The following is a 26,866-nucleotide window of genomic DNA, read 5'->3' on the forward strand; positions in this document are numbered from 1 at the left end:
GTGCTTAGTTTGTCTGTGTCCCGGCTGCAGTCTGAGATTTAGGACTCCAGAGTCTGAAATCTATAAAAAAAAGGCTTGCAGCCAGGACTGGTAGGAGATTCTAGTGGTAATTTTTTCAAAGTGGAAAATTAAAAAGAAAGAAGCATATTTTTAATAACATGCTATTGGAAAGTTATTCTGCATACATTAATCTATAAAGTATCAAAAGTTTTTATGATGAAAGGTACACTTTAACCTCTTAAGGACCAAAGACGTACCGGTACGTCCTTGGTCCTGCTCCCGTGATATAACGCGGGGTTACACGGTAACCCCGCATCATATCACGGCGGGCCCAGCGTCATAGTGAAGCCGGGACCTGCCGCTAATAGTGCGCGGCGCCGTGCGCTATTAACCCTTTAGCCACGTGCTCAGAGCTGAGCCACGCGGCTAAAAGTGAAAGTAAAAACTGCCGGTTAGCTCAGTGGGCTGTTCGGGATAGCCGCGGCGAAATCGCGGCATCCCGAACAGCTTGCAGGACAGCCGGAGGGTGCCTACCTGCCTCCTCGCTGTCCGATCGCTGAATGACTGCTCAGTGCCTGAGATCCAGGCATGAGCAGTCAAGCGGCAGAATCCTCGATTACTGGTTTCCGATGAGAAACCAGTGATCAATGTGAAAGATCAGTGTGTGCAGTGTTATAGGTCCCTATGGGAGCTATAACACTGCAAAAAAAAAAAGTGAATAAAGATCATTTAACCCCTCCCCTATTAAAAATTTGAATCACTCCGCTTTTCCCATAAAAAAAAAACCAGTGTAAATAAAAATAAACATATATGGTATCACCGCGTGCGGAAATGTCCGAATTTTAAAAATATATTGTTAATTAAACCGCTCGGTCAATGGCGTACGCGCAAAAAAATTCCAAAGTCCAAAATAGTGCATTTTTCAATAAGTCCTATCAATGCAAAAATAGTACTGTTAAAAACTTCAGATCACGGCGCAAAAAATGAGCCCTCATACCGCCCCATACGCGGAAAAATAAAAAAGTTATAGGGGTCAGAAGATGACAATTTTAAACGTATTAATTTTCCTGCATGTAGTTATGATTTTTTCCAGAAGTACGACAAAATCAAGCCTATATAAGTAGGGTATCATTTTAATTGTATGGACCTACAGAATAAAGATAAGGTGTAATTTTTACCGAAAAATGTACTTTGTAAAAACGGAAGCCCCCAAAAGTTACAAAACGGCGTTTTTTTTTTTCAATTTTGTCACACAATGATTTTTTTTTCGTTTCACCGTAGATTTTTGGGCAAAATGACTGACGTCATTACAAAGTAGAATTGGTGGCGCAAAAAATAAGCAATAATATGGATTTATGGAGTTATGATTTTTTAAAGGCAAGGAGCAAAAAACAAAAATGCAAAAACGGAAAAAACCCCGGTCCTTAAGGGGTTAACTGGTGCCCCTCCCCCAGTTCTTCAATAGTAATCCTTGATTCACATTATGAAAGAATCACATAACTGAATCATTTAACCTCTTAAGGATGCAGGGCGTACCTGTACGTCCTGTGCCTGCTCCCGCGATATAACGCTGGGTCACGAGGTGACCCAGCATCACATCGGGTCCGTCCCAGCTGCTAACGGTAGCCGGGACCCGAGGCTAACATCACCGATTGCGGTGATGCGCGCTATTAACCCTTTAGGGGCAGCTCAGTCGGGCTGATCGGGACCACCGTGGGGAAACCACAGTCCCTTACCTGCCTCGGGCTCGTCCCATCGGCGATTGTTTGCTCCAAGTCTGAGATCCAAGTTTGAGCAATCGACCGCCTATTGCACTGATCAATGCAATGCTATGGCATAGCATTGAACAGTGCTGGCAATCAATGTACTGTATGTTATAGCCCTCTATGGGGGCAATCACATTGCAAAATAAAAAAATGAGTTAATAAATGTGATTTAACCCCTTCCCTAATAAAAGTTTGAATCACCCCCCTTTTCCCATTAAAAAAAAACAAAGCATGTAAATAAAAATAAATATAAACATATGTGGTATCATCACGTGCATAAATGTCCAGACTATAAAAATATATCATTAATTAAACCGCACGGTCAATGGCGTACACGTAAAAAAATAAATAAAATTGAAAGTCCAAAATAGCATATTTTTGGTCACTTGTTATACCATATAAAATATAGAAAAAGTGAACAAAAAATCAGATGAAAATAAAAATGGTACAAAAATTAGCCCTTATACATCCCCTCAAAAATAAAAAAGTTATAGGGGTCAGAAGTAGAGATGAGTTAACTTACAGTAAATTCCATTTGTCACGAACTTCTCGGCTCGGCAGTTGATGACTTATCCTGCATAAATGAGTTCAGCTTTCAGGTTCTCCCATGGGCTAGAAAAAGGTGGATACAGTCCTAGGAGACTCTTTCCAAGGACTGTATCCACCTTTTCCAGCCCACCGGAGCACCTGAAAGCTGAACTCATTTATGCAGGATAAGTCATCAACTGCCGAGCCGAGAAGTTCGTGACGAATCGAATTTACTGTAAGTTCGCTCATCTCTAGTCAGAAGAGGACATTTTTAAACGTAAAAATTTTCATGCATGTAGTTATGATTTTTTCCAGAAGTAAGACAAAATCAAACCTTTATAAATACGTATCATTTTAATCATATGGACCTACAGAATAAAGATAAGGTGTAATTTCTACCGAAAAATTTACTGTGTAGAAACGTAAGCTCCCAAAATATACAAAATCTTCAATTTTGACTCGCAATGATATTTTTTTTTTGGGGGGGGGGGGGTTCGCTATAGATGTTTTGGGTAAAATGACTGATGTCATTACAAAGTAGATTTGGTGGCGCAAAAAATTAGCCATAATACAGGAAGTGAGGGCAGGACAAGCAGGGCTCTGTGCAGGCTCCTGGCTTGTCAATCATCCTACTGTGTGAGCCGGGGGGCGTGTCACAGAGCCTCAGTGCACAGTATCCTGCTTGTCCTCACAGCACACAGCCCTGCTTTTCCACTCACTTTCTGTATTTGGTCTCCTCATAGAAACACAGGAAATAGCTGCAGGGACAAAAATATGCACATTTTTTTTATTTCAAATATACATGTGTTATTTTCTACATTATATAAAAAGGTTTTTTTACGTCATAAAAGGCCAAACAAAAGTTATCTGTTAGTGCACAATGTTGTTGCAACTTAGTTAAACCAGCCAACCAACTCACCTTTTCTAAAATATTACATATTATTATAAAAGTATAATTTTTGTATTGCCATTTACTGGTTAACTTGTAAAACTCTCATCACGATAAATACACTGCTCAAAAAAATAAAGGGAACACTAAGATAACACATCCTAGATCTGAATCAATGAACTAATCGTATCAAATACTTTTGTCTTTACATAGTTGAATGGGCTGACAACAAAATCACACACAAATTATCAATGGAAATCAAATTCATCAAACCATGGAGGTCTGGATATGTAGTCACACTCAAAATCAAAGTGGAAAACCACGCTACAGGCAGATCCAACTTTGATGTAATGTCCTTAAAACAAATCAAAATGAGGCTCAGCAGTGTGTGTGGCCTCCACGTGCCCGTATGACCTCCCTAAAATGCCTGGGCATGCTCCCGATGAGGTGGCAGTTGGTCTCCTGAGGGATGTCCTCCCAGACATGGACTAAAGCATCCGCCAACTCCTGGACAGTCTGTGGTGCAACGTTGGTGGATGGAGCGAGACATGATGTCCCAGATGTGCGCAATCGGATTCAGGTTTTGGGAACGGGTGGGCCAGTCCATAGCATCAATGCCTTCCTCTTGAAGGAACTCCAGCCACATGAGGTTAAGCATTATCTTGCATTAGGAGGAACCCAGGGCCAACCGCACCAACATATGGTCTCACAAGGGGTCTGAGGATCTTATCTCGGTACCTAATGGCAGTCAGACTACCTCTGGCAAGCACATGGAGGGCTGTGCGGCTCCCCAAAGAAATGCCACCCCACACCATTACTGACCCACCGTCAAACCGGTCATGTAGGCAGCAGAATGTTCTCCACGGCATCTCCAGACTCTGTCACGTGTGCTCAGTGGGAACCTGCTTTCATCTGTGATGAGCACAGGGTGCCAGTGGCAAATTTGCCAGTCTTGGTGTTCTCTGGCAAATGCAAAACGTCCTGCACAGTGTTGGGCTGTAAGCACAACCCCACCTGTGGATGTTGGGCCCTCATACTACCCTCATGGAGTCTGTTTCTGACCGTTTCAGTGGGCACATGCACATTTGTGGCCTGCTGGAGGTCATTTTGCAGGGCTCTGGCAGTGCTCCTCCTTGCACAAAGGCAGAGTTAGCGGTCCTGCTGCTTGGTTGTTGCCCTCCTACGGCCTCCTCCACGTCGCCTGATGTACTCGCCTGTCTCCTGGTAGCGCCTCCGTGCTCTGGACACTACAATGACAGACACAGCAAACCTTCTTGCCACAGCTCGCATTGATGTGCCATCCTGGATGAGCTGCATTACCTGAGCCACTTGTGTGGGTTGTAGACTAGAGGGAAAGCACCGCCAGCATTCAAAAGTGACCAGAACATCAGCCAGGAAGTGTAGGAACTGAGAAGTGGTCTGTGGTCATCACCTGCAGAATCACTCCTTTATTGGGGGGTGTCTTGCTAATTGCCTATAATTTCCACCTGTTGTCTGTTCCATTTGCAAAACAGCATGTGAAATTGATTGTCAATCAGTGTTACTTCCTGAGTGGACAGTGATTTCACAGAAGTGTGAGTGACTTGGAGTTACATTGTGTTGTCTAAGTGTTCCCTTTATTTTTTTGAGCAGTGTACATTCAAATAACGAATGTGTTCTGTCCTGTATTAAAGACTGACATCCCAACATGTTTAACATGGGTTAATTCTATTATCTGTTGTAGTGGATATATTATGGCAACAGGCATCTGTGCAGCCAGAAATAATTAATGTCATAGAGGAGTAATTATTTAGATATGAACAATAGGAAAAGATGCAATGGAAATTGTGATGTAGTATGCAGAAGCTTTGTCTGTAAAAACTTACATTATGCATGTTCAAATTTATTTAGGGGATTACTTAAAAAGGAGTGCCTAAAATAGCACTGTGCCCTAATCTTTACACAATGGTAAAAGCAAAAACAGGTGTTATTTTTTTAAGTACTAAAAGGTTACTTTTTGATTTATTATTAAAGCACTAGGCTAGGATCACATATGCGTTGTAGGGTCTGCTAAGGGCCTCAGTCACAGCATTCATATGAGGACTGAAACCTCCCTTCATCAAAGGAAAAGAAAATCATAAAAAAAAATGAAATTTAATTTTTGTAAAAAAATTTTTAACGCCCAATGATAAAAAAAAGTTCTTTCTGAGATAAAAATTGTGGGGTCACTTCTTGGGGTGCAGTATCATTCTGCCAGTTCCAGTTTTATGTAGGCATGGAGTGGGGTCTATAATTCATATAATGCTAAAAAGCGAAAGGGCACTTTACTCCTTATGGCTCCTGCCTATGGCCATGCAACCAAATATGGCCTAAGGGCGAGTATTGCTTAAAGGGGTACTCCAGCGGGAAAAAAAATTTCTTAAATCAACTGGTGCCAGAAAGTTAAACAGATTTTTAAATTACTTCTATTTAAAAATCTTAACCCTTGCAGTACTTATCAGCTGCTGTATACTACAGAGGAAGTTTTTTCCTTTTTGAATTTCTTTTCTGTATGACCACAGTGCTCTCTGCTGACACCTTTCATGTCAGTAACTGTCCAGAGTAGGAGCAAATCCCCATAGCAAACCTAGCCTGCTCTGGACAGTTCCTGACATGGACAGAGGTGTCAGCAGAGAGCACTGTGGTCAGACTGAAAAGAAATTCAAAAATAAATGAACTTCCTGTGGAGCATACAGCAGCTGATAAGTACTTGAAGGATTAAGATTTTTAAATAGAAGTCATTTACAAATCTGTTTAACTTTCTGGCACCAGTTGATTTAAGATTGTTTATCGATCAGGGTCTGACTAGACCAAGACTGATCTCTAGAACGAGTCAGGAGAAGAGTGCGCTATACGAGACAAAATTGCATTAGAAGTTTATAGGACTGTCTCAGTCATCAGCGCTTCTCTCCCTGCACGTTCTAGCGATTGGTCAGGGTCTGAACACCAAGGCTGCATTTAATTAAAAACAAAAAAAAAGTGTACCTGTCATTTAAAAACAAATTTAAGTGACATACAGGCTTAGTTAGTCCAGTCCTTAAGGGGTTAAAGGTTAAAGTGATCAGCTGGTTTTCTGCTGGAAAATAAACAGACAAAAATACTGCTCACTATGTTTATTGTCTTGGAAGATTTTCCCGACCATGACATACATGTACGTCATGCAGATACTGGCCGCGCCCGGTAAGATGGTGGCTACCACTAATAGCCATCCATCTTGCCTAGGGGGGGGGTTTGTTCCTCCTTGGGGATAGCTCTGGGATCGTCCTGGACACTGCCACGGGACACGTTTCCTCTCAATAACCGTCAGACAACAGTTCTTAATGCAAGTCTGGCACCTTGCCAGCTTTATTTAGACAGGTTGCAGGAAAAATATACATAAAGCAGGAACAAAATAAAATCCTGGACCGTCTGGTCACTAACTACACAGATCAGCATGCCCTGACTAATAACTGGTGAAATTCCCTCAGTCAGTTAAATGCCTCCTGCAACCTTCTACTCACAGTTCACACCATTCTTTTGGCCACTCACAGCTCGGGCTGTGTGTTCCTCAGCAGGACCCGTGTCTCTCCCCTACAGCCACAACAACAGGATAACCCTAGGGGGTTAAATAAATAACCTCTAAATCACATGTGCTACAAATACACTAAAACTTAACTTTTATTACTCTCATATAAATGTAACAAAAAGGTGAGAACCACACGTTTAAAATTACAGTGCCACTAATGTCATTTGGGTGTCTGAGAACCAGTGCTTTGGGTCATAGCCGCTATAGCCACCGTGAGCACTCAACAGTAAATGGGATTATCCATCTAAATAATCTGGTGCCCCACTAAACAGCCCTGTGTTTCTTGCCGTCTTGCTGAATCAGGGGATATGTCTCCCTCTTTAATAGGCTAGGTAGTATGGACACTGTATTTGATAGTTGTATATCGCAATAGGTGGGGCCACCCTCAAGGTATTGGTGCCACTATGGATGTGGCTCTCACATGAGGGTGCTCAGGCCACTTATGTATGTGGCTATCAGGTAACAATCACTGTTGGGTTGTTCTTGGTGGCATTCACTCACCGTAACCTGCTGTGAACCGCAGGTACGGTTAATGGGCTCTCTGGCCAAATCTGACCCTACCTAATTTTATAAAGTTTTCCTATTAGATTTGTTTGAGACATAGTGGACTGCAGTTAAAACCATGTGCTGTCACTCCCCCCCCCCCCCCACATGTTTCGCCACTAGTGTGGCTTTATCAAGGAGATGGACTAACCCGTGTCTCTCCCCTACAGCCTGCTTGCTGTTTACTAGGGAGAGCCAAGACTACACTGTTTCTTATAAACACACCTCCCTTCTCTGCGGCCTCATTAACTAGGCCACAGGTGTAGGTTTCTCCAGGGTGAGCCAAGCAAAATACACCCTTTCCTTGCCACAGTATCACATATCCCCCCACCCCCTTTGCTAAGACCATCGGGAAGGAGCACTTGCATTTAACTCCAACTGCCTTTCCTTTTTTCTGGACAACTTTGTTCAACAGGTTCTGAGGTCCTTGACCTCCTTCTTTCGCAGCATTCACCTGCATCACTCCAACGGCGTATCCCTCCTTCTTCTGCACTCTCACCATCCACCAAATACAAGTCTCCCGGTCACCTTTGACCAATTCCTTGCCAAAGATTCCACTCCGATTACACCTCAAAACAGATGCTCCCGACCATTTTCTTCTTCTGTCACCAGTTTGCAGGACTTCTGTAGTTGCGTTAGGTCTAGCTTCTGCCTCAGAGAACCTTTTGGTTTCAGCAACGTCACTAACCAACATCCTTATCTCTGCAGCTTCAGAGGACCTCACACATGGTTTCATCTTAGTCTCAGCTTCAGAGGACTTTCCATATGGTTTCACCTCAGTCTTGGCTTCAGAGGACTTCCCATATGGTTTTAGCTCAGTCTCAGCTTCCGAGGACTTCTCATATGGCTTCTGCTTATAGCTTTCAGACTCCGCTACTTTTAGAGAAAGCATCCCTGTTTCCAGTAGCTTTTGCACCACAAGCAGCCTTTCTTCTTACTCTACACAGACGGCTGTGGCTCTGGCCTCAATTTCCATTTGAAACACTTTTAGCCTCTCTTTAGCCAGTTCCTCTACAGCTTGGTCTCTGCTCTCTTTTTAGGACCTTCATGTCTCCTTTCAGCTTTAAATATTTCAGCTTCTCACACTTGAGCTTAGCCGAGTTCATCTTCTCACTGTCCAGCAACTCTGTCAAGTCCTTGACAGTATCTTCCAGGGATAGCAATTTTTCTCTCAACTGCTCATTGTCCTCTAGCAGAGCCTCTTGTTCGGAGAGTTGCGTTCCCAGCAAATCCCAAGTAGCTGTGTGAGACTTAATGTGCGTTTCATTCTGCGCCTCAGGGCTCTGCACCTTTTGAACCATTATCACTTTCTCCCTCTTCAGCTCTTCCATGGCTACCAGCCTAGCCTTGTGATCACTCCGTAGAGCCTGATAGGCACCACGCAGAACACTCACTACTTCTTCCTGGAATGAGGGCTGCTTGGCCAGACTCTCCATTTCACTCTCCTTGCTCGTCACAAACCCTGGGAGCAGAACAGTTCATCCTGCAGAGCCGCAAATTCACTTTTGTGGTGCTCCATGACTTTTTCCAGCTGAAGCTTCGCTTCCTGCTCTTTCTTAAAGTCTGCAAGCGTTTTGTCCTTCTCCTTTGTCAGGTGCTGTACCTTTTCTTCTTTTTCCACCAGTTTAGCAGAAACAATCTGTAAGGTTTCTTCCATATTCTGGATATGCTCCAGTTTCTTCCAAAGGCCAGCTCATCATTTCCAAGACTTCTTACTCAGAGTGGTCTCCTCACTTTCGCTGTTGGATCTTGAGACATTCTCTTGTCATTTGACAGTCACCTGTCCTTGGCCTGTCTCTTCCTTTAAGCCAACGTGTTCCAACTCTTCTCCATCTTTAGGTGAAGTCTCCCCCTTTTCAGGGGTCTTGGCCACTTGGGGCTCCTGGTAGTTCCTGAACACTTTTACCTCACTACTGTCTCTCTGCTTCCCAGAAGAAACGACTAGGGCTCCTGGGTCTGCAACAACATTTGGTCCAGTGGTTCGACCTTACTGGTTACGACCCCTCTCCATCACTTAGGAATCTGGCTGTGACAGTAAGCACCTAGCTCCACCTGTCCTCTCTTCAGTAGTTCTGGATTTTCCACAGACATCTCTGTAGTTTCTTTTCCAGTCACCTCTTGAACTTGACTCGCGGATTGTTCTTCAGCTCCCCTAGTGGTCTGGCACACTTCTATCTGACATATACCTAGGGTCTGCTGACACTCCCCATCCTCAGCCTCTGCTGAGTAACTTTCCACTACTGTGTGGTGCAAGTCCAGTGTTGTGAGCCTATCAGGTGTTCCTGCTCTAGTCACCTCACAGTCTTTCCACAACTGTTGAAAAAACGGAAAATCTGTCCCCAGTACTGCATCATACTCCAAGGAGGGCTCTATTGCAACCTTGTGACCTATAGTACCATAGGGAGTAGAAATACATGCATAAACAATTTTAGAACTCCAAATACCAGCCTGCATAGACACTTTTACAGGGTCTGGCTTTCTGCAACTGGCCTTTACCAGACTTATTATACACCTAGGATCTAACAAAGTAATTATCTTTTTACCTTCTGTTGGCAACTCACACAGTTTTTTTTTTTTGTTCTGTCAGAGTTGGCAACAGTACACTTAACTTCCGAACCCATCAGCATGAGTTTAAAAAAAAAAAAAAAAAAAAACATTATCAGCCTGCATAGGTTCACAATTCACAGCACCGTTCACAGAGTCAAGTATTGACACCCTGTCTTCATTAAATCAGGAACCTTTGTGTGCGGATTCTCTGGCGCACTCTCGTCATCCCATAACTGTCAGAAATATGGAAAGTCTCTTCCCAGTATAATTTCTACCGTAAGCTCGGCACATACCTCCATCATATGGCTCACTGTCCCAAAACACGTTTCAAAGTCAATTTGAATAGTCTGTGGTCGGGACTTCACAAATGGAATAATGTCTGGCATAATTCTGGATACAGTCTGGTAACAATCCAGTTCCACAAGCAGTGGGATTCCACCCGCCAGTAACTCACGGACCCTCTCATCCGTCTTGGCGACCACCGGTTGTGGCCCATGTCTGTTGCTCCCAGAAGCAGCCTTTTGATGTCGACCCATTTTTCTTGACACAATCCGTTGCCCCTAGCAACTTCAGTCCTGCACTTGTACTTCTTAGCTGGGCTCATCCGATTTGCAACATGCAGGGGGGTGGGGTTGCTCCTAGCAACAGCTTGACTGCAGCTCGTCTGTTGGTTGCCCTTAGCAACTTGATGCCCGCATCCTCCACCAAATGTAAGGATTCCTCCTTGGGGATAGCTCTGGGATCACCCCGGACACCGCCACGAGATATGTTTCCTCTCAATAACCGGCAGACAACAGTTTTTAATGTTAGTCTGGCACCTTGCCAGTTTTATTTAGACAGGTTGCGAGAAAGATAAACCTAAAGACGGAACAAAATAAAATCCTAGACCGTCTGGTCACTAACTACACAGATCAGCATGCCCTGACTAATAACTGGTGAGCTTCCTAGTCTTGAAAAAACTATCTCTGAATCACTATGCCAGGTCAAAGCAATCCAAAGTTATAACCACATAAAGAGACATGTCAGATTTTAAAAAACGGACTGGGTCATAAAGACTAAAACTAGCTGGGTCATGAAGGGGTTAAACAGATTATGTGATGAAGGCCCTGAGCTGAGCCTCCGATGCAGATTTGATCATAGTCTTACGTAAAGTTATGATGTATTTTGTAAGGTACAAATATTATTAACCCTTTAACCCCTTAAGGACTCGGCCCATTTTGGCCTTAAGGACTCAGACAATTAAATTTTTACGTTTTCGTTTTTTCCTCCTCGCCTTCTAAAAATCTTTTATATTTTCATCACCAGACTAGTATGAGGGCTTGTTTTTTGCATGACCAGTTGTCCGTTGTAATGACATCACTCATTATATCATAAAATGTATGGCGCAACCAAAAAACACTATTTTTGTGGGGAAATTAAAAAGAAAAACGCAATTTTGCTAATTTTGGAAGGTTTCGTTTTCACGCCGTACAATTTACGGTAAAAATGATCTGTGTTCTTTATTCTGAGGGTCAATACGATTTAAAATGATACCCATTATTACGTACTTTTATATTATTGTTGTGCTTAAAAAAAATCACAAACTTTTTAACCAAATTAGTAAGTTTATAATCCCTTTATTTTGATGACCTATAACTTTTTAATTTTTCCGTATAAGCGGTGGTATGAGAGCTCATTTTTTTTGCGCCATGATCTGTACTTTTTTTGATACCACTTTTGCATATAAAAAACTTTTAATACATTTTTTATAATTTTTTTTTAATAAAATGTATTTAAAAAGTAGCAATTTTGGACATTTTTTTTTTTTTTTTTACGTTCACGCCGTTCACCGTACGGGATCATTAACATTTTATTTTAATAGTTCGGACATTTACGCACGCGGCGATACCAAATATGTCTATTAAATTTATTTTTTACGCTTTTTGGGGGTAAAATAGGAAAAAACGGACGTTTTACTTTTTTATTGGGGGAGGGGATTTTTTTGTACTTTTACATTTTTTTTACATTTTTTTTACACTTGAATAGTCCCAATACCATGATTGCTAATACTGATCTGTTCTATGTATACGACATAGAACAGATCAGTGTTATCGGTGATCTTCTGCTCTGCTCGATCTCAGACCAGAGCAGAAGACGCCGGGAGACGGAAGGAGGAAGGTGAGGGGACCTCCGTGCGGCGTTCTGAATGATCGGATCCCCGCAGCAGAGCTGCGGGCGATCCGATCCTTCATTGAAATCGCGTACTGCCGCAGATGCCGGGATCTGTATTGATCCCGGCATCTGAGGGGTTAATGGCGGACGCCTGCGAGATCGCGGGCATCGGCCATTGCCGGCGGGTCCCTGGCTGCGATTAGCAGCCGGGATCAGCCGCGCATGACACGGGCATCGCTCCGATGCCCACGGTTATACACAGGACGTAAATGTACGTCCTGGTGCGTTAAGTACCACCGCACCAGGACGTACATTTACGTCCTGCGTCCTTAAGGGGTTAAGGACCGGGCCTTTTTTTTTTTTTCTCTTTGCCTTTTAATAGACATAACTGTTATTTTTCCATCTGCAGACCCATTTGAGGGCTTGCTTTTTGCATCACCAATTGTACTTTGTAATGACATCATTTTATTAATTTTACCTCCAAATGTACAGTGAAACAAACAAAAATCTACTTGAAGAGCAAATGTGAACAAAACACCATTTTGCAGCTTTTGGGGGTTTCCGTTTCTACACAGTGCATCTTTCGGTAAAAATGATGTTGGCCCGTATTTACTTAGAGTGGAGTGTATTTTTCTTTTGTGGGTTTTAATTCCCTACAATTTTTTTCCAAGGTATTTACTAATGTTTCCCTACATTTTGCACTTTTTCCCTACATTTTGCTTCTTTTACACATGCTCTGATCTGTGGGGTTTTCCTCAGCTCAAATCCACTACATTTTTAGTGGAAACCTTAGTAAATATGTTGTGTTTTGTGAATGCCCCCTTTCTGGTGATCACACCCAGTTTTCCCGATGGCCACGCCCCCTTTTTGGGTTTTCGCAGTAAAATGGAGAGTTAGTAAGGTTCTTTTCAATTTTGGCACAAATTCTGGCACAAATTCTGGCGCACAACCCAACAAAACAAGTCTGGTTTACAATAGTAAATTAGGGCCATTGTCTTTATTCTGTAGGTCCATATGATTAAAATGATACCCAATTTTTATAGATTTTGTTTTATTTTACTTCTTTAAAAAAAAATTCTAACTTTTTGTACGAAAATTAGTATGTTTGGAATTGTCCACTTTTGACTCTTATAACTTTTTTATTTTTTTGCATATAGGGATGTATGAGTACTCCTTTTTTATGCTGTGATCTGATGTTTTTATCGTGACCATTTTTCTTTTAATAGCACCTTTTGATCACATTTTATTCATTTATTTTCTAGCATATGGAGTGACCAAAAAATAACATTTCTGGACTTTGGCATTGTTTTACGCATTTACGGGAAGGGGCGAATACATTTAACAATTCACCTTTGTCTATGTGTAGCAGTTACCTAAATAACTTTTTCTCATTGATGGTCTTACTGCTTGAAGATGACAGTCATTAAACCATTGCTTTATTAAAATTCAGCACCGTATGTACAGACATCATGACAAGATCAGACAGTGGTGAGAGTGCAGAGTGCTTCTGTGCTTTATTTTACACAGCAGCTAGTGTTAACATGCAGAATTGTAGCATATAGTATATGGAAGGGACAGCGCCTGGGCCCCTGAAATAATCAGAAACAGTTTTTGACTGCAACAGACACTAGACGTGGAAATGAATCGATCAGTACTCCCCTGGATGGACACAGCTTAATAGCTGAGTAGACACAACCTAAACTTTTTTTTAACTGTTTTATGTTTAGTCCGTTAATGATCAGAATAGGTCTTTTATCGGTGGGGCAGATGTAGCCCAGCACTGGTCTGCTCTGCTGAACATTACACGAGCTTGGCTGTTGCATGACAGCAGGGCATCTGTTCTATCTACCAGAAGCAGATAAACCTTTAACCCCTTAAGGACTCAGCCCATTTTCACCTTAAGGGTGTGTTCCCAACTGGCGTATAAGCAGCGTATTTCACGCTGCGCAAAATTTGCGGCAGCAGTGGGAAATACACTGCGTGTTCCTCACTCAATATACACACAGGACTTTTTGGTGGCAGCCCTATGCATGTAGTGAGTTTTGGAGGCGGAGCCATGTGCCGACATGACTGTGACGCGCGGCTCTGCCTCTAAAACTCACTGCACACATAGGGCTGCCACCGGAAAGCCCTGTGTGTATAGTGAGCGAGGAATATGCAGCGTATTTCCTGCTGCTGCAGTAAATTTTGCAAAGCGTGAAATACGCTGAGCATATGCCAGGTGGGAACGCACCCTTAGGACTCAAAACTATTTTTGTTTTTGCACTTTCCTCCTCACCTTCTAAAAATATAACACGTTCTATTTTTCACCTAAAGACCCATATAAGGGCTTGTTTTTTGCATCATCAATTGTACTTTGTAATGACATTACTTATTTTATAACACAATCTGAGGCGAAACAAAGAAAAAAAATTATTTGTGGGGTGAAATTTAAAAAAAAACGCCATTTTGCTACTTTTTAGGGCTTCCGTTTCTACGCAGTGCACTTTTTCGATAAAAATTACACCTTATTTTCTGTAGGTCCATACAGTTACAGGGATACCCAATTTATGTAGGTTTTTCTTTATTTTACTACTTAAAACCATTTTACTGCACCAAAATTTTTATGTTTAAAATTGTTAAATTCTGACCCCCTATAACTTTTATTTCTCCGCGTATGGGGCTATATGAGGGCTAATTTTTTTGCGCCGTGGTCTGTAGTTTTTATCGGTAACATTTTTGTTTTCATGGGCTATTTAATCGCTTTTTATTCATATTTTTATGGTATATGAAGTGACCAAAAATTCACAATTTTGGACTTTGATATATATATATTTTTTTTAAGTGTACGCGATCAACTGTGCAGTTTAGCTAACCTTATATTTGAAGAGTTCGGACATTTATGCACATTTTTTATTACATTATTTTATTTAAAAAATAGGGAAAGGGGGGTGATGGTTTGGAGCAGTAAATCGCCGATCGGACGACCAGGAGGCAGGCGAGGACCCGCCTGTCGTCCAGTAAGCTGATTGGGACATCGCGATTCTGAGGTGCCGGGATAGTTTTACTTTCATTTTAGATGCCGCAATCAACTTTGATCACGGCATCTAAAGGGTTAATGCTGGGCATTTGGGACCCACAGGGTTTAAAGCGTTCTCCGGTCGGAAGAACGGTTTAAACCCTGTTAATGGGACTCGGGAAATACAGGTACGCTCTGAGTCCTAAAGGACTTGGGAATGGAGGCGTATCGGTACGCCTTGCGTCCTTAACTCGTTAAGCCTTATTGTTTAAAGAAGTATTCCGTTGCTAGACATCTTATCCCCTATCCTTAGGATAGGTGATAAGATGTCTGATCGTGGGGGTCCTGCTGAGACCTCCCGTGATCTCCATGCAGACATGTCATGTCTGTAGGAGGGACCAGCGGCGGGACCCCTGCCATCAGACATCTTATCCCCTATCCTTTGGATAGGGGATAAGATGTCTAGCAAAGGTGTACCCCTTCGATACCACTATCACAATTTGACCACAGCTTCTAAGTGGTTTCTGGGCATCGGTCATCCTATCAGCACTCAGCTGACACAATTGACTCAAACTCTCTCCTCCCCTCTAAAAACAGATATGTCAGAAACAATGTATATTGTTACCCCGTTGAGAACCCAGGTATTCTTTTCCTTGAGTAGCTAGACAAATTTTACTACTTTAGCATATATCACTTTTAACAACAATTGGTTGTTTTTTTTATTTTTATTTTTTTATTTGAAAGTACTTAGGAATCTAAGAATTAAAAATATAGCAGTCATATTTACATTTTTAGGGTACACATAGGCATCAAAGGGGGCTGAAGCCCCTGCCCCTTCTCTGCACCTGCACTTTTATGCCCTATTGACATGCATTTTATTACATTTTGCTGCGATTAACGCAAAATCAATGTAAAATTGCGGAAAAAACTATGCATTAATATGAATACTTTGTGTATTATCTCTGCACTGTGATATCACTGTGTGTATAATCCCTGTTCTGTGACAATACTGTGTATAAAAACTGTACTGTGATGTCACTATGCATATAACCCCTGTACTGTATTGTCACTGTGCACATTATCCATGTACAGTACAAGGTTCATTTGCATAGTGACACAGTGTAGGGTTAATGCGCACAGTGATGTCACAGTACAGGGATATTACACACAGTGAAGTGCCATTTATTTATTTATTTTTACTTGAGCCTCTGCCCTCCAAAATGTCTGTGCATGTCCCTGGTCCCATGAAGCATAAACAAAACATATTTCACACTGCACAGTGGAAAGTCTACAGCATATTCTTCTATGAGCAGTCACACAGGGCTACACAGTGGCAGCCCTATGTGTTCAGTGAGATTTGGAGGCAGGGCCAGCGAGCCAACATGACTGACTGGATTTTGTGCAGCATGAAATATGCTGCATATAGGCTACGTGTGACCCTTTTAGTGCCCTGCTTTCACAAACTGACATTTTTTTTCCTGCCATTCCTGTTTTGTTCTTCGTCATCAGTAAAGGAGGGTAGTAAAAATTGAGACTCGCTCTCACTTTCACTGTCCATATCTAAACAAAATGGCATATGCCCCCTGCTCGTAGCAAATTAGGAAACCTGTAGTTAAAATAACTTAACACCAAAAATATGACTGCAGAAATGTGACACTGGACTGGGATTGAAGGCTAACAAAACAATTGGTGAACACCTGAAGGGGCTGGTGGGCATTGAACAGGTTAGAAAAGTGGGGCTCAGAAATGGAGCTGATGGCCACCAAAGGGGCTCTTCTTTCTTCTGACAGTGGGATAACAGCTCTGATCATTCTCCTTTGTGTGAGGAGAATCAAGCTGCTAGCCACCGATGGTCTCACAATTGCTGTGATTGGTGAGTCTGCAAAGACTGACCAATTACAGCAATCAGACATTGGTCCCCGATGCGGTTACAGACGGTCAGCTGTCTATGTAAATTGCTAGGACTATTCTGTCACTGTGTGTTTTTGCACAGTGTTACTGGTTTTGGTTACTGTATGTGCTGTCACAATATGGCACTGGTTGACAACTGATTGCTCCAGGACACCATACTATTATGGTGCAGGTCCTCAAGCAGTTAATTTACAAAAAAAAAAACTGAAAAGTAAAAAATTTCTATGTACCCAGCAATGATACTATTAAAAATTACATGATCTCACAAACAAACAAAATTATATGGGTATGTTGACAGAAAAATAATAAAAAGTAATGGCTCTTGGACGGTGATGAAAAAAAAAACGAAGGAACGAATGTATTAGTCACTAAAGGGTTGAATCTACAACTACATGTTGTATTTAAATACAAAGTCTAATATGCTTTTATTTTTTATATGCACTGAGCGTGTGGTAACAAAATCATGTATTTTCTTCTGTTTAGGTACTGCTGAAGATATTCTTGAAAATGAGAATCATTTACTAGAAATGCCACAGGGGTTACCAACTTTTGAGCTGATTGAAAAAGCAAGGAAAGCTCAAAGAAAGTTCTTTTTAGAAAAGTAAACATCCAGTAAAAACAAAACACAAAAGGAAGGTTGTAAAATATATATATATATATATATATATATATATATATATATATCTCAATGTGTGTATGTCCCAGCATCACTTCCAAACCAAGAAGAGATATTAACATGAAATTTAATAATTTAATTTAATTTAACCTTTACCCACCCCAATTTGCGAGAGTCTGGGTTTTTATTTAAAGTCACATACAAGTCTATGGGAAATATATGTTACTGCATAATTTCCAAACAGCTGCGGATATTTTGATAATACTTGGTCACATGTTACTTATATGTCAAATAAAAATATATAATAGTTAAATTAATAGAAGAAGGTGGTGGGACAGCACCGGGGTTCGACCTCTGTGCCCGTGGTTGCCCAGGCAGCCAGCCCAGGATATTTGTACAAGCAGTCCAAAATCACAGCAACAGACAGGTCAAGGATCTTCAAAGAAACTGGGTAGTCTTTATTAACCCCACATCAAGAGCAACGTTTCGGCAGTAGTAGCCTTTGTCAAGCATAACAAGTTTGTGAACAGTGTACATACATACATATATATATATATATATATATATCACAGATACATTTCATTGGTCATAACACAAGTGATATACATGTGCAATCAATTAAAACCACACCTCTACTGAAATATCATTGGTGCGATCATCTACCTCTACTAATGATGTCAGGTTGGCATGGGAACCTCACATATACAAAGCAATAATTGCTATTATAAAGTGGCCAGTGCTATAAAAAATACAGTGCATAGTAGTGCCAGATGGGTACCTTCAATACCAGCCTTCCGTCATCGGCGATCATCTCAATGTCAGACCGATCATACATGTGCGACTGTTTGTAAACATAATCACTGCGCGTGTGCCGGGCGGTCACAGACACCCTCATGTCTGTGTCACTTCCGCCCTGCACCATGTTTTGTCCGTTCTGTCAATCATGCTTACCTCATGCCCTCACCCTCAATGTGAAATCTGTGATCTGTGCCGCTGCGCAGGCAATGTCCGCGATCGCGTTGCTATGTTTAACATATTGCGATCACAGCGGAAAGCCGCGCATGCGCACTTACCACATATACGACCATATTTGTGCGGCTGCGCGTACCATGCTGGCCATCGCAACGTTCTGTTGAACATATTGCGATCGCAGCGGTTGACCGCGCGTGCGCACTCCCAAGGCCAGAATTTGCCAATAGAGGGAAACATGATAATCACCACGATTGTGTGTGTGTGTGTGTGTGTGTGTAAATGCATTTCATGAATAAAAATAATTCTCTGATATTCTCTAAGGTCAATCGTGGTGATTATCATGTTCCCCTCTATTGGCAAATTCTGGCCTTGGGAGTGTACACACGCGGTCAACCGCTGTGATCGCAATATGTTGAACAGAACGTTGCGATGGCCGGCATGGTACGCGCAGCCGCACAAATATGTGGTAAGTGCGCATGCGCGGCTTTCCGCTGTGACCGCGATATGTTATACATAGCAACGCGATCGCGGACATTGCCTGTGCAGCCGCACAGATCACAGAATGCACATTGAGGGTGAGGGCATGAGGCAAGCATGATTGACAGAACGGACGAAACATGGTGCAGGGCGGAAGTGACACAGACATGAGGGTGTCTGTGACCGCCCCGCACATGCGCAGTGATTATGTTTACAAACAGTCGCACATGTATAAGAAATTATGATCGGCCTGACATTGAGATGATCGCCGATGACGGAAGGCTGGTATTGAAGGTACCCATCTGGCACAACTATGCACTGTATTTTTTATAGCACTGGCCACTTTATAATAGCAATTATTGCTTTGTATATGTGAGGTTGCTATGCCAACCTGACATCATTAGTAGAGGTAGATGATCGCACCAATGATATTTCAGTAGAGGTGTGGTTTTAATTGATTGCACATGTATTTCACTTGTGTTATGACCAATGAAATGTATCTGTGATATATATATATATATATATATATATATATATGTATGTATGTACACTGTTCACAAACTTGTTATGCTTGACAAAGGCTACTACTGCCGAAACGTTGCTCTTGATGTGGGGTTAATAAAGACTACCCAGTTTCTTTGAAGATCCTTGACCTGTCTGGTGCTGTGATTTTGGACTGCTTGTAATAGTTAAATTAACCGCTAAACTGCCCAAATATGTGAAGGATGGGGTTTTTGTTTCAAGTCCCATGCAAGTGTTTAGGACTTCTGGTGCTTTACTCCACAAGCTTTGCTCTGCTTCTCCTGGTGAATGCGTCAGTCCGGCTGGTAAGCCACACCCTCCCTTCATGCCATGTCCCATCTCACAAAGACACACTTCTTTTATTTTCATTAACTCAGCTAGTTAAATGATAAAACACCTCATATGATGTCTGAGACTGCAGCCTCCAATATCCACATTGTATTGGTGCCAGATTCTATAATATTGTACCACAAATGTTTACTTGAAAATAAAAATAAATCAGTGTGTCTATTATTCATTTTAAGACTATTTTCAATCAATTTCACATAAGAAACATCCAAGAAAAATCAGTTGTATATGTTATTCTAAGGTAAAGGGGTACTCCCCTGGAAAACATTTCTTATTTTAACCCCTAACCCCTTAAGTACTTTCCGTTTTTGCATTTTCATTTTTTTTCTCATTGCCTTCTAAAAATCTTAACACTTTCAATTTTGCACATAAAATTCCAGATGTTGGCTTATTTTTTGCGCCACCAATTCTGCTTTGCAATGACATTAGTAATTTTACCCAAAAATCCACGCTGAAACGAAAAACAAATTCATTGTGCGACAAAATTGAAGAAAAAATTTCATTTTGTAACTTTTGGGGCCTTCTGTTTCTACTCAGTGCATTTTTTGGTATAAATGACACCTTATCTTTATTCTGTAGGTCCATACAGTTAAAATGATACCCTACTTATATAGGTTTGATTTTGTCGTACTTCTGAAAAAATCATAACTACATGCAGGAAAATTTATATGTAAAAAATTCTCATCTTCTGAACTTTTTTATTTTTCCGCATACGGGGCGGTATGAGGGCTCATTTTTTTGCACCGTGTTCTGAGGTTTTTATCGAGATCATTTTTTGTATTGATCGGACTTTTTGATCGCTTTTTATTCATTTTTTCATGATATAAAAAGTGACCAAAAATACGCAATTTTGACTTTGGAATTTTTTTAAGGATATATTTTTTATTGTTCGGACATTTACGCATGCGGCTATACCACATGTTTATTTTTATTTACACAGTTTTTTTATGGGAAAAAGTGATTAAAACTTTTATTAGGGAAGGGGTTAAATTACGTTTATTAACTTTTTTTTTTTGCAGTGTTATAACTCCCTATGAGTTATAACACTGCACACACTGATCTTTTACCCTGATCCCTGCAAAGCCATAGCTTTGCATGGATCAGCGTAATAGGGAGTTGATTGCTCAAGCCTGTAGCAATCAAACGCCGATCAGACGCAACAGAGCAAGGTAAGGGGTAACTTTCTGGCACCAGTTGATTTAAACAAAAAATGTTTTCCAGTGGAGTACCCCTTTAAATATCATTATTTTAATATTTACAATGGTTATTTGTGTGTATGTGTGTAATAGAATCCAAATAATGGGCTTTATCTGTTAAAACTAACAGTAGTATGGTTGCCCATAGCAACCAATCACAATACAGCTAATATTTTTCTGAATGATTTATGAAATTAGCTTTTGGTTACTATTGGCAGCAAGGTTTTGCTGTTAAACAGTTTTGATAGGTAAGGCTTATAAACTTCTGATAGTAACAACTTTTGTAACAGAACAATCTTTGCTGGTAAAGGGGTACTTGAGGGAAGTGTGTGTGTGTGTATATATATGTATGTGTATATATATATATATATATATATATATATATATATATATATATATGCAAAACATATCCACAGTACCTGGATATGTTCTCTGTAAACCATCCTGCCTAATATGCATGGCTCCTGTTCCCTCCCCTTGCCTACATCTACCAGCAGTCATTGCATCTCTGCTCTGCAAGCCAGCTCTCTGCTTTCTAAGAGCAGCCCCAACCCTCCTGCTCTGAGCAGCAGAGAGAGGTTCAGTGTCTCATTGGCTAAGACTGCACACGCCTCCCAGTTCTCAACACTAAAGAGAGCATGTAAGTTACAACCAAAGAGGGAAAATGGCTAAATGATTATATGACAATTAAATAGGTTGATGAGAGGGAAAGGATGGTCTATGGTTCCCCGGAGTACCCCTTTAACATATGACCTTATACAACTTACAGGATATTTATAGGTTTATTAACAATTTTGCAAATATTGGCAGAATAGCTCTTACTACAGTTTTATAAACAGTTTACAGTTTTTATTTTTAAAAACATACAACACTAATTTTATAATATGAATAAAATGCACAGTGTATCATAACAATAATGTGTCCCTATGTTTATTCGAATAACTTTTATGGTGAGAATGATTTATTTTTAATTTTGCTCAAAAAAACTAAAGGGAACACTAAGATAACACATCCTAGATCTGAATGAATGAACCAATCGTATGAAATACTTTTGTCTTTGCATAGTTTAATGTGCTGACAACAAAACCACACAAAAATGATCAATGGAAATCAAATATATCAACCCATGAAGGTCTAGATATGGAGTCACACTCAAAATCAAAGTGGAAAACCACACTACAGGCTGATCCAACTTTTATGTAATGTCCTTAACTCCTGTACCTGTACGCCCTACGCCCGGTCCCTGTGTTTAAGACGGTTTATCACACCAGTTCGGTCCTGGCTGCTAATCATAGCCAGGACCCTGGGCTAACAACGCGCGGCATCGATCGTTGTGCCGCGCGCTGTTAACCCTTCAGACGCGGCGATCAAAGTTGACGCTTCCCGGCAGCTCAGTCGGGCTGAACGGGACATCGCGATAAAATCGCGATGTTCCGATCAGCTGGGACGCAGGCGGAGGTCTCCTTACCTGACTCTGCGGCGTCCGATCATCGATTGATTGCTCCAAGCCCCTATCTGACTGATCCGTGCAAAGCTATGGCTTTGCAGGAATCAGCATAGGAGATCAGTGTGTGCAGTGCTATAGCTCCCTATGGGAGCTATAACACTGCAAAAAAAAGTGGAAAAAAAAGTTAACAAAGGCCATTTAACCCCTTCCCTAATAAAAGTTTGAATCATCCACCTTTTCCCATAAAAAAAAAAAACCTGTGTCAATAAAAATAAACATATGTGGTATCGCCGCGTGGGAAAATGCCCGAAATATAAAAATATATCTTTAATTAAACCGCACGGTCAATGGCATGTGTGCAAAAAAATTCCAAAGTCCAAAATAGTGTATTTTTGGTCCCTTTTTATATCATGAAAAAAATGAATAAAAAGCAATCAAAAATTCCGATCAATACAAAAATGGTACCGATAAAAACTTCAGAACACGGCGCAAAAAATGAGCCTCATAACGGCCCGTACGTGGAAAAATAAAAAAGTTATAGGGGTTAGAAGATGAGAATTTTTAACATATAGATTTTCCTGCATGTAGTTATGATTTTTTTCCAAAGTACAACAATATCCAACCTATATAAGTAGGGTATCATTTTAACCGTATGGACCTTCAGAATAAAGATAAGCTGTTATTTTTACCGAAAAATGCACTGCGTAGAAACGGAAGCCCCCAAAGTTACAAAATGAATTTTTTTTTTTCAATTTTGTCGCACAATGAATTTTTTTTCCGTTTCACCGTGGATTTTTGGGTAAAATGACTGTCACTGCAAAGTAGAATTGGTGGCGCAAAAAATAAGCCATCATATGGAATTTTATGTGCAAAATTGAAAGCGTTATGATTTTTAGAAGGTGATGAGGAAAAAAATGAAAATGCAAAAACGGAAAAACCCTGCGTCCTTAAGGGGTTAAAACAAGTCAAAATGAGGCTCAGTAGTGTGTGTGGCCTCCACGTGCCTGTATGACCTCCCTACAATGCCTGGGCATGCTCCTGATGAGGTGGCGGATGGTCTCCTGAGGGATGTCCTCCCAGACCTGGACTAAAGCATCTGCCAACTCCTGGACAGTCTGTGGTTCAACGTGGCATTGGTGGATGGAGCGAGATATGATGTTCCAGATGTGCTCAATCGGATTCAGTTCTGGGGAACAGGCGGGATAGTCCATAGCATCAATGCCTTCCTCTTGCAGGAACTCCTGACACACACGAGCCATATGAGGTCTAGTATTGTCTTGCATTAGGAGGAACCCTGGGCCAACCGCACCAGCATATGGTGTCACAAGTGGTCTGATGATCTCATCTCTGTACCTAATCACAGTCAGGCTGCCTCTAACAAGCACATGGAGGACTGTGTGGCCATTAAAGAAATGCCACCCCTCACCGCCAAACGTGTCATGCTGGAGGATGTTGCAGAACATTCTCCAAGGCATCTCCAGATTCTGTCACGTGCTCAGTGTGAACCTGCTTTCATCTGTGAAGAGCACAGGGCGCCAGTGGTGAATTTGCCAATCTTGGTGTTCTCTGGCAAATGCCAAACCTCTTGCAAGGTGTTGGGCTGTAAACACAACCCCCACCTGTGGACGGCGTGCCCTCATACCACCCTCATGGAGACTGTTTCAACCGTTTGAGTGGACACATGCACATTTGTGGCCTGCTGGAGGTCATTATGCAGGGCTCTGGCAGTGCTCCTCCTTGCACAAAGGCGGAGGTAGCGGTCCTGCTGCTGGGTTGTTGCCCTCCTACGGCCTTCTTTACATCTCCTGATGTACTGGCCTGTCTCCTGATAGTGCCTCCATGCTCTGGACACTAGGCAGACACAGTAAACCTTCTCGCCACAGCTTGCATTGTGCCATCCTGGATGAGCTGCACTACCTGAGCCACTTGTGTGGGTTGTAGACTCAGTCTCATGCTACTACTAGAGTGAAAGCAATGCCAGAATTCAAAAGTGACCAGAACATCAGCCAGGAAGTATAGGAACTGAGAAGTGGTCTGTGGTCATTGAAAGGTCTCGTCTACTCAGTACCCCTGGTACCAGGTCCAATTTGGCTTAAGGCTTGTACTGGCACCAGGAGAGCGTCTTGTCGGGTGTGGAAAGAATACAAGCACACAGGATACTGTCTAAGAAGCAGAATAACAGGACGTATGTGACTTAAGGTCTGTACCCTTATATGGATTGGTGTAACTTATGCCTTGCGGTTACTATAAAGCAGAATTATTATATGTCATACAAGAATAAAAGATCTGTATAATAATTTATCAGGATCCTTGCATCCTTCAATCCCCTCTTAAAACCAGTTGTCACTTAGACAACTTGGTTTTTCTTGTTTTCCATTTTCTTTTGAAAAGTCTTTATGTAGACAGTATAGCCCTCTGCTGAGTGACGGTGAAGTAGAGGGACTTGGGTGTCTCTCTTATTCATTATGCAGAGTCACCGTGGGGTGAATCAAAGTCAATAAAGTCGTTAATGCAAACATCATGAGAATTAGTTTCTTCGACCATCTGCCAGAACAAGGCCATGGCATCAGCGGGTACATCTTTCGGTAGGCTTTCAAGGTCAGGGCTGTCTGCCCCCGTTATTATCTCCTTTGGTGGATGTTGGACGAGTTTAATCCGAGAGGCGTGGATCCAAGAAGTGCTGTCTTCCGTGAGGACCGCCGTCCTCGGGAACAACTGTGGGTGGGGGTCCAAAGGTGAAGTCTCCGGGCTTCTTTTCTTTCGACAGAGTCTTAACCCCTTCCCGACCTATGACATACCTGTACGTCATGAGTGGCAAGGTGTTCCCGACCCATGACATACAGGTACGTCATGAACATTTTTTCCGCTACTCACGGCATCCCGCAGCGCCCGGTAAGATGGTGGCTATCACTGATAGCCAGCCATCTTACCATGCGACCACGGGGGGGTTTCATCCCCCCCCCCCCAGCGATCGCTGCTATAAGCTAGTCAAATTTGACTAGCTGATAGCAGCGTTTCGCTATCAGAATACTTAGCAGCGCGGTGTGTGAGTACCGATCACGGGGAACGGGACACACACCGCTCTGCTAAGTGTCCCTTGCCCATCCCAAGGCGTCACTTACCCGTCCGAGCGGTGTCCCGAGCGGTCCCGGCACGAGCGGCGTCCTCCAGGCAGTCCCGGCGGTGAGTTTCCGGCAGCAGTGCGGCATCTTCATTGGCAGCAGTGAGATCGCCGTAAAGCGATCTCACCGCTGCCTCTGGGAGTTTCTAAACTGCAACTTCCAGCATGCCCAGACAGCCTTTAGCTTTCTGTGCATGCTGGGAGTTGCAGTTTTGCAACATCTGGAGGTCCACTGTATAATGGTCTCCAATCTGTGCTCTTCCAGGTGTTGCAAAACTACAAATCTCAGCATGCTCAGTCTGTCCAGGCATGCTGGGAGTTGTAGTTCTCTAACATCTGGAAGAGCACAGATTGGAGACCATTATACAGTGGTCTCCAAACTGTGGACCTCCAGATGTTGCAAAACTACGACTCCCAGTATACCAGACTGCCCAAGCATGCTGGAAGTTGTAGTTCGGCAACATCTGATCCTTCAGATATTGCTGAACTACAACTTCCAGCATGCCTGGGCATGCTGGGAGTTGTAGTTTTGCAACAACTGGAGGCACACTAGTTGGGAAACATTGTCCGTTTCCTACCTCAGTGCCTCCAGCTGTAGCAATTGTTGCAAAACTATAACTCCCAGCATGCACTGACAGACCATGCATGCTGGGAGTTGTAGTTTTGCAACAGCTGGAGCCACACTGGTTTGGAAACACTAAGTTTGGTTGCAAAACACTTGAAAGTTTATTACTTAACTTAGTGTTTACAAACCAGTGTGCCTCCAGCTGTTGCAAAACTACAACTCCCAGCATGCACGGACAGCCAAAGGGCATGCTCGGAGTTTGCAACAGCTGGATGTTTGCCCCCTCCCCCCAATGTGAATGTACAGGGTGCACTCACATGGGCGGTGGTTTACAGTGAGTGCTGCAAGTTTGAGATGGCGCAAATTTTGCGCTGCAGCTCAAACTCCCAGCGGCAAATTTGCTGTGAACCTCTTCCCATGTGACTGTACCCGAAAAACACTACACTACACTTACACTAACCTAAAATAAAAAGTAAAAAAACACTACATGTACACATACCCCTACACAGCCCCCCTCCCCCCAAAAAAATGAAAAACGTCTGGTACGCCACTGTTTCCAAAACGGAGTCTCCAGCTGTTGCAAAACAACAACTCCCAGTATTGCCGGACAGCCATTGACTGTCCAGGCATGCTGGGAGTTTTGCAACAGCTGGAGGCACCCTGTTTGGGAATCATTGGCATAGAAT

General features: G+C 42.2%; 1 protein-coding gene across 5 annotated transcripts in view; it reads left to right on the forward strand.

Annotated features, from left to right (window-relative positions):
• The window catches only part of PLGRKT (plasminogen receptor with a C-terminal lysine), a 111,517-nt gene extending 93,551 nt beyond the window's left edge, over positions 1–17,966 (forward strand). For all 5 annotated transcript variants that reach the window (XM_056522163.1, XM_056522170.1, XM_056522141.1 and 2 more), the window contains one exon: positions 17,400–17,966. In XM_056522163.1, the coding sequence (XP_056378138.1) occupies positions 17,400–17,521 (122 nt within the window). In that variant the 3' untranslated portion in view covers positions 17,522–17,966. The remainder of the gene's footprint in view (positions 1–17,399) is intronic.
• The last annotated feature ends 8,900 nt before the right edge of the window (positions 17,967–26,866 follow it).

Source organism: Hyla sarda, chromosome 1, assembly GCF_029499605.1.
Source record: "Hyla sarda isolate aHylSar1 chromosome 1, aHylSar1.hap1, whole genome shotgun sequence".
NCBI lineage: Eukaryota > Metazoa > Chordata > Amphibia > Anura > Hylidae > Hyla > Hyla sarda.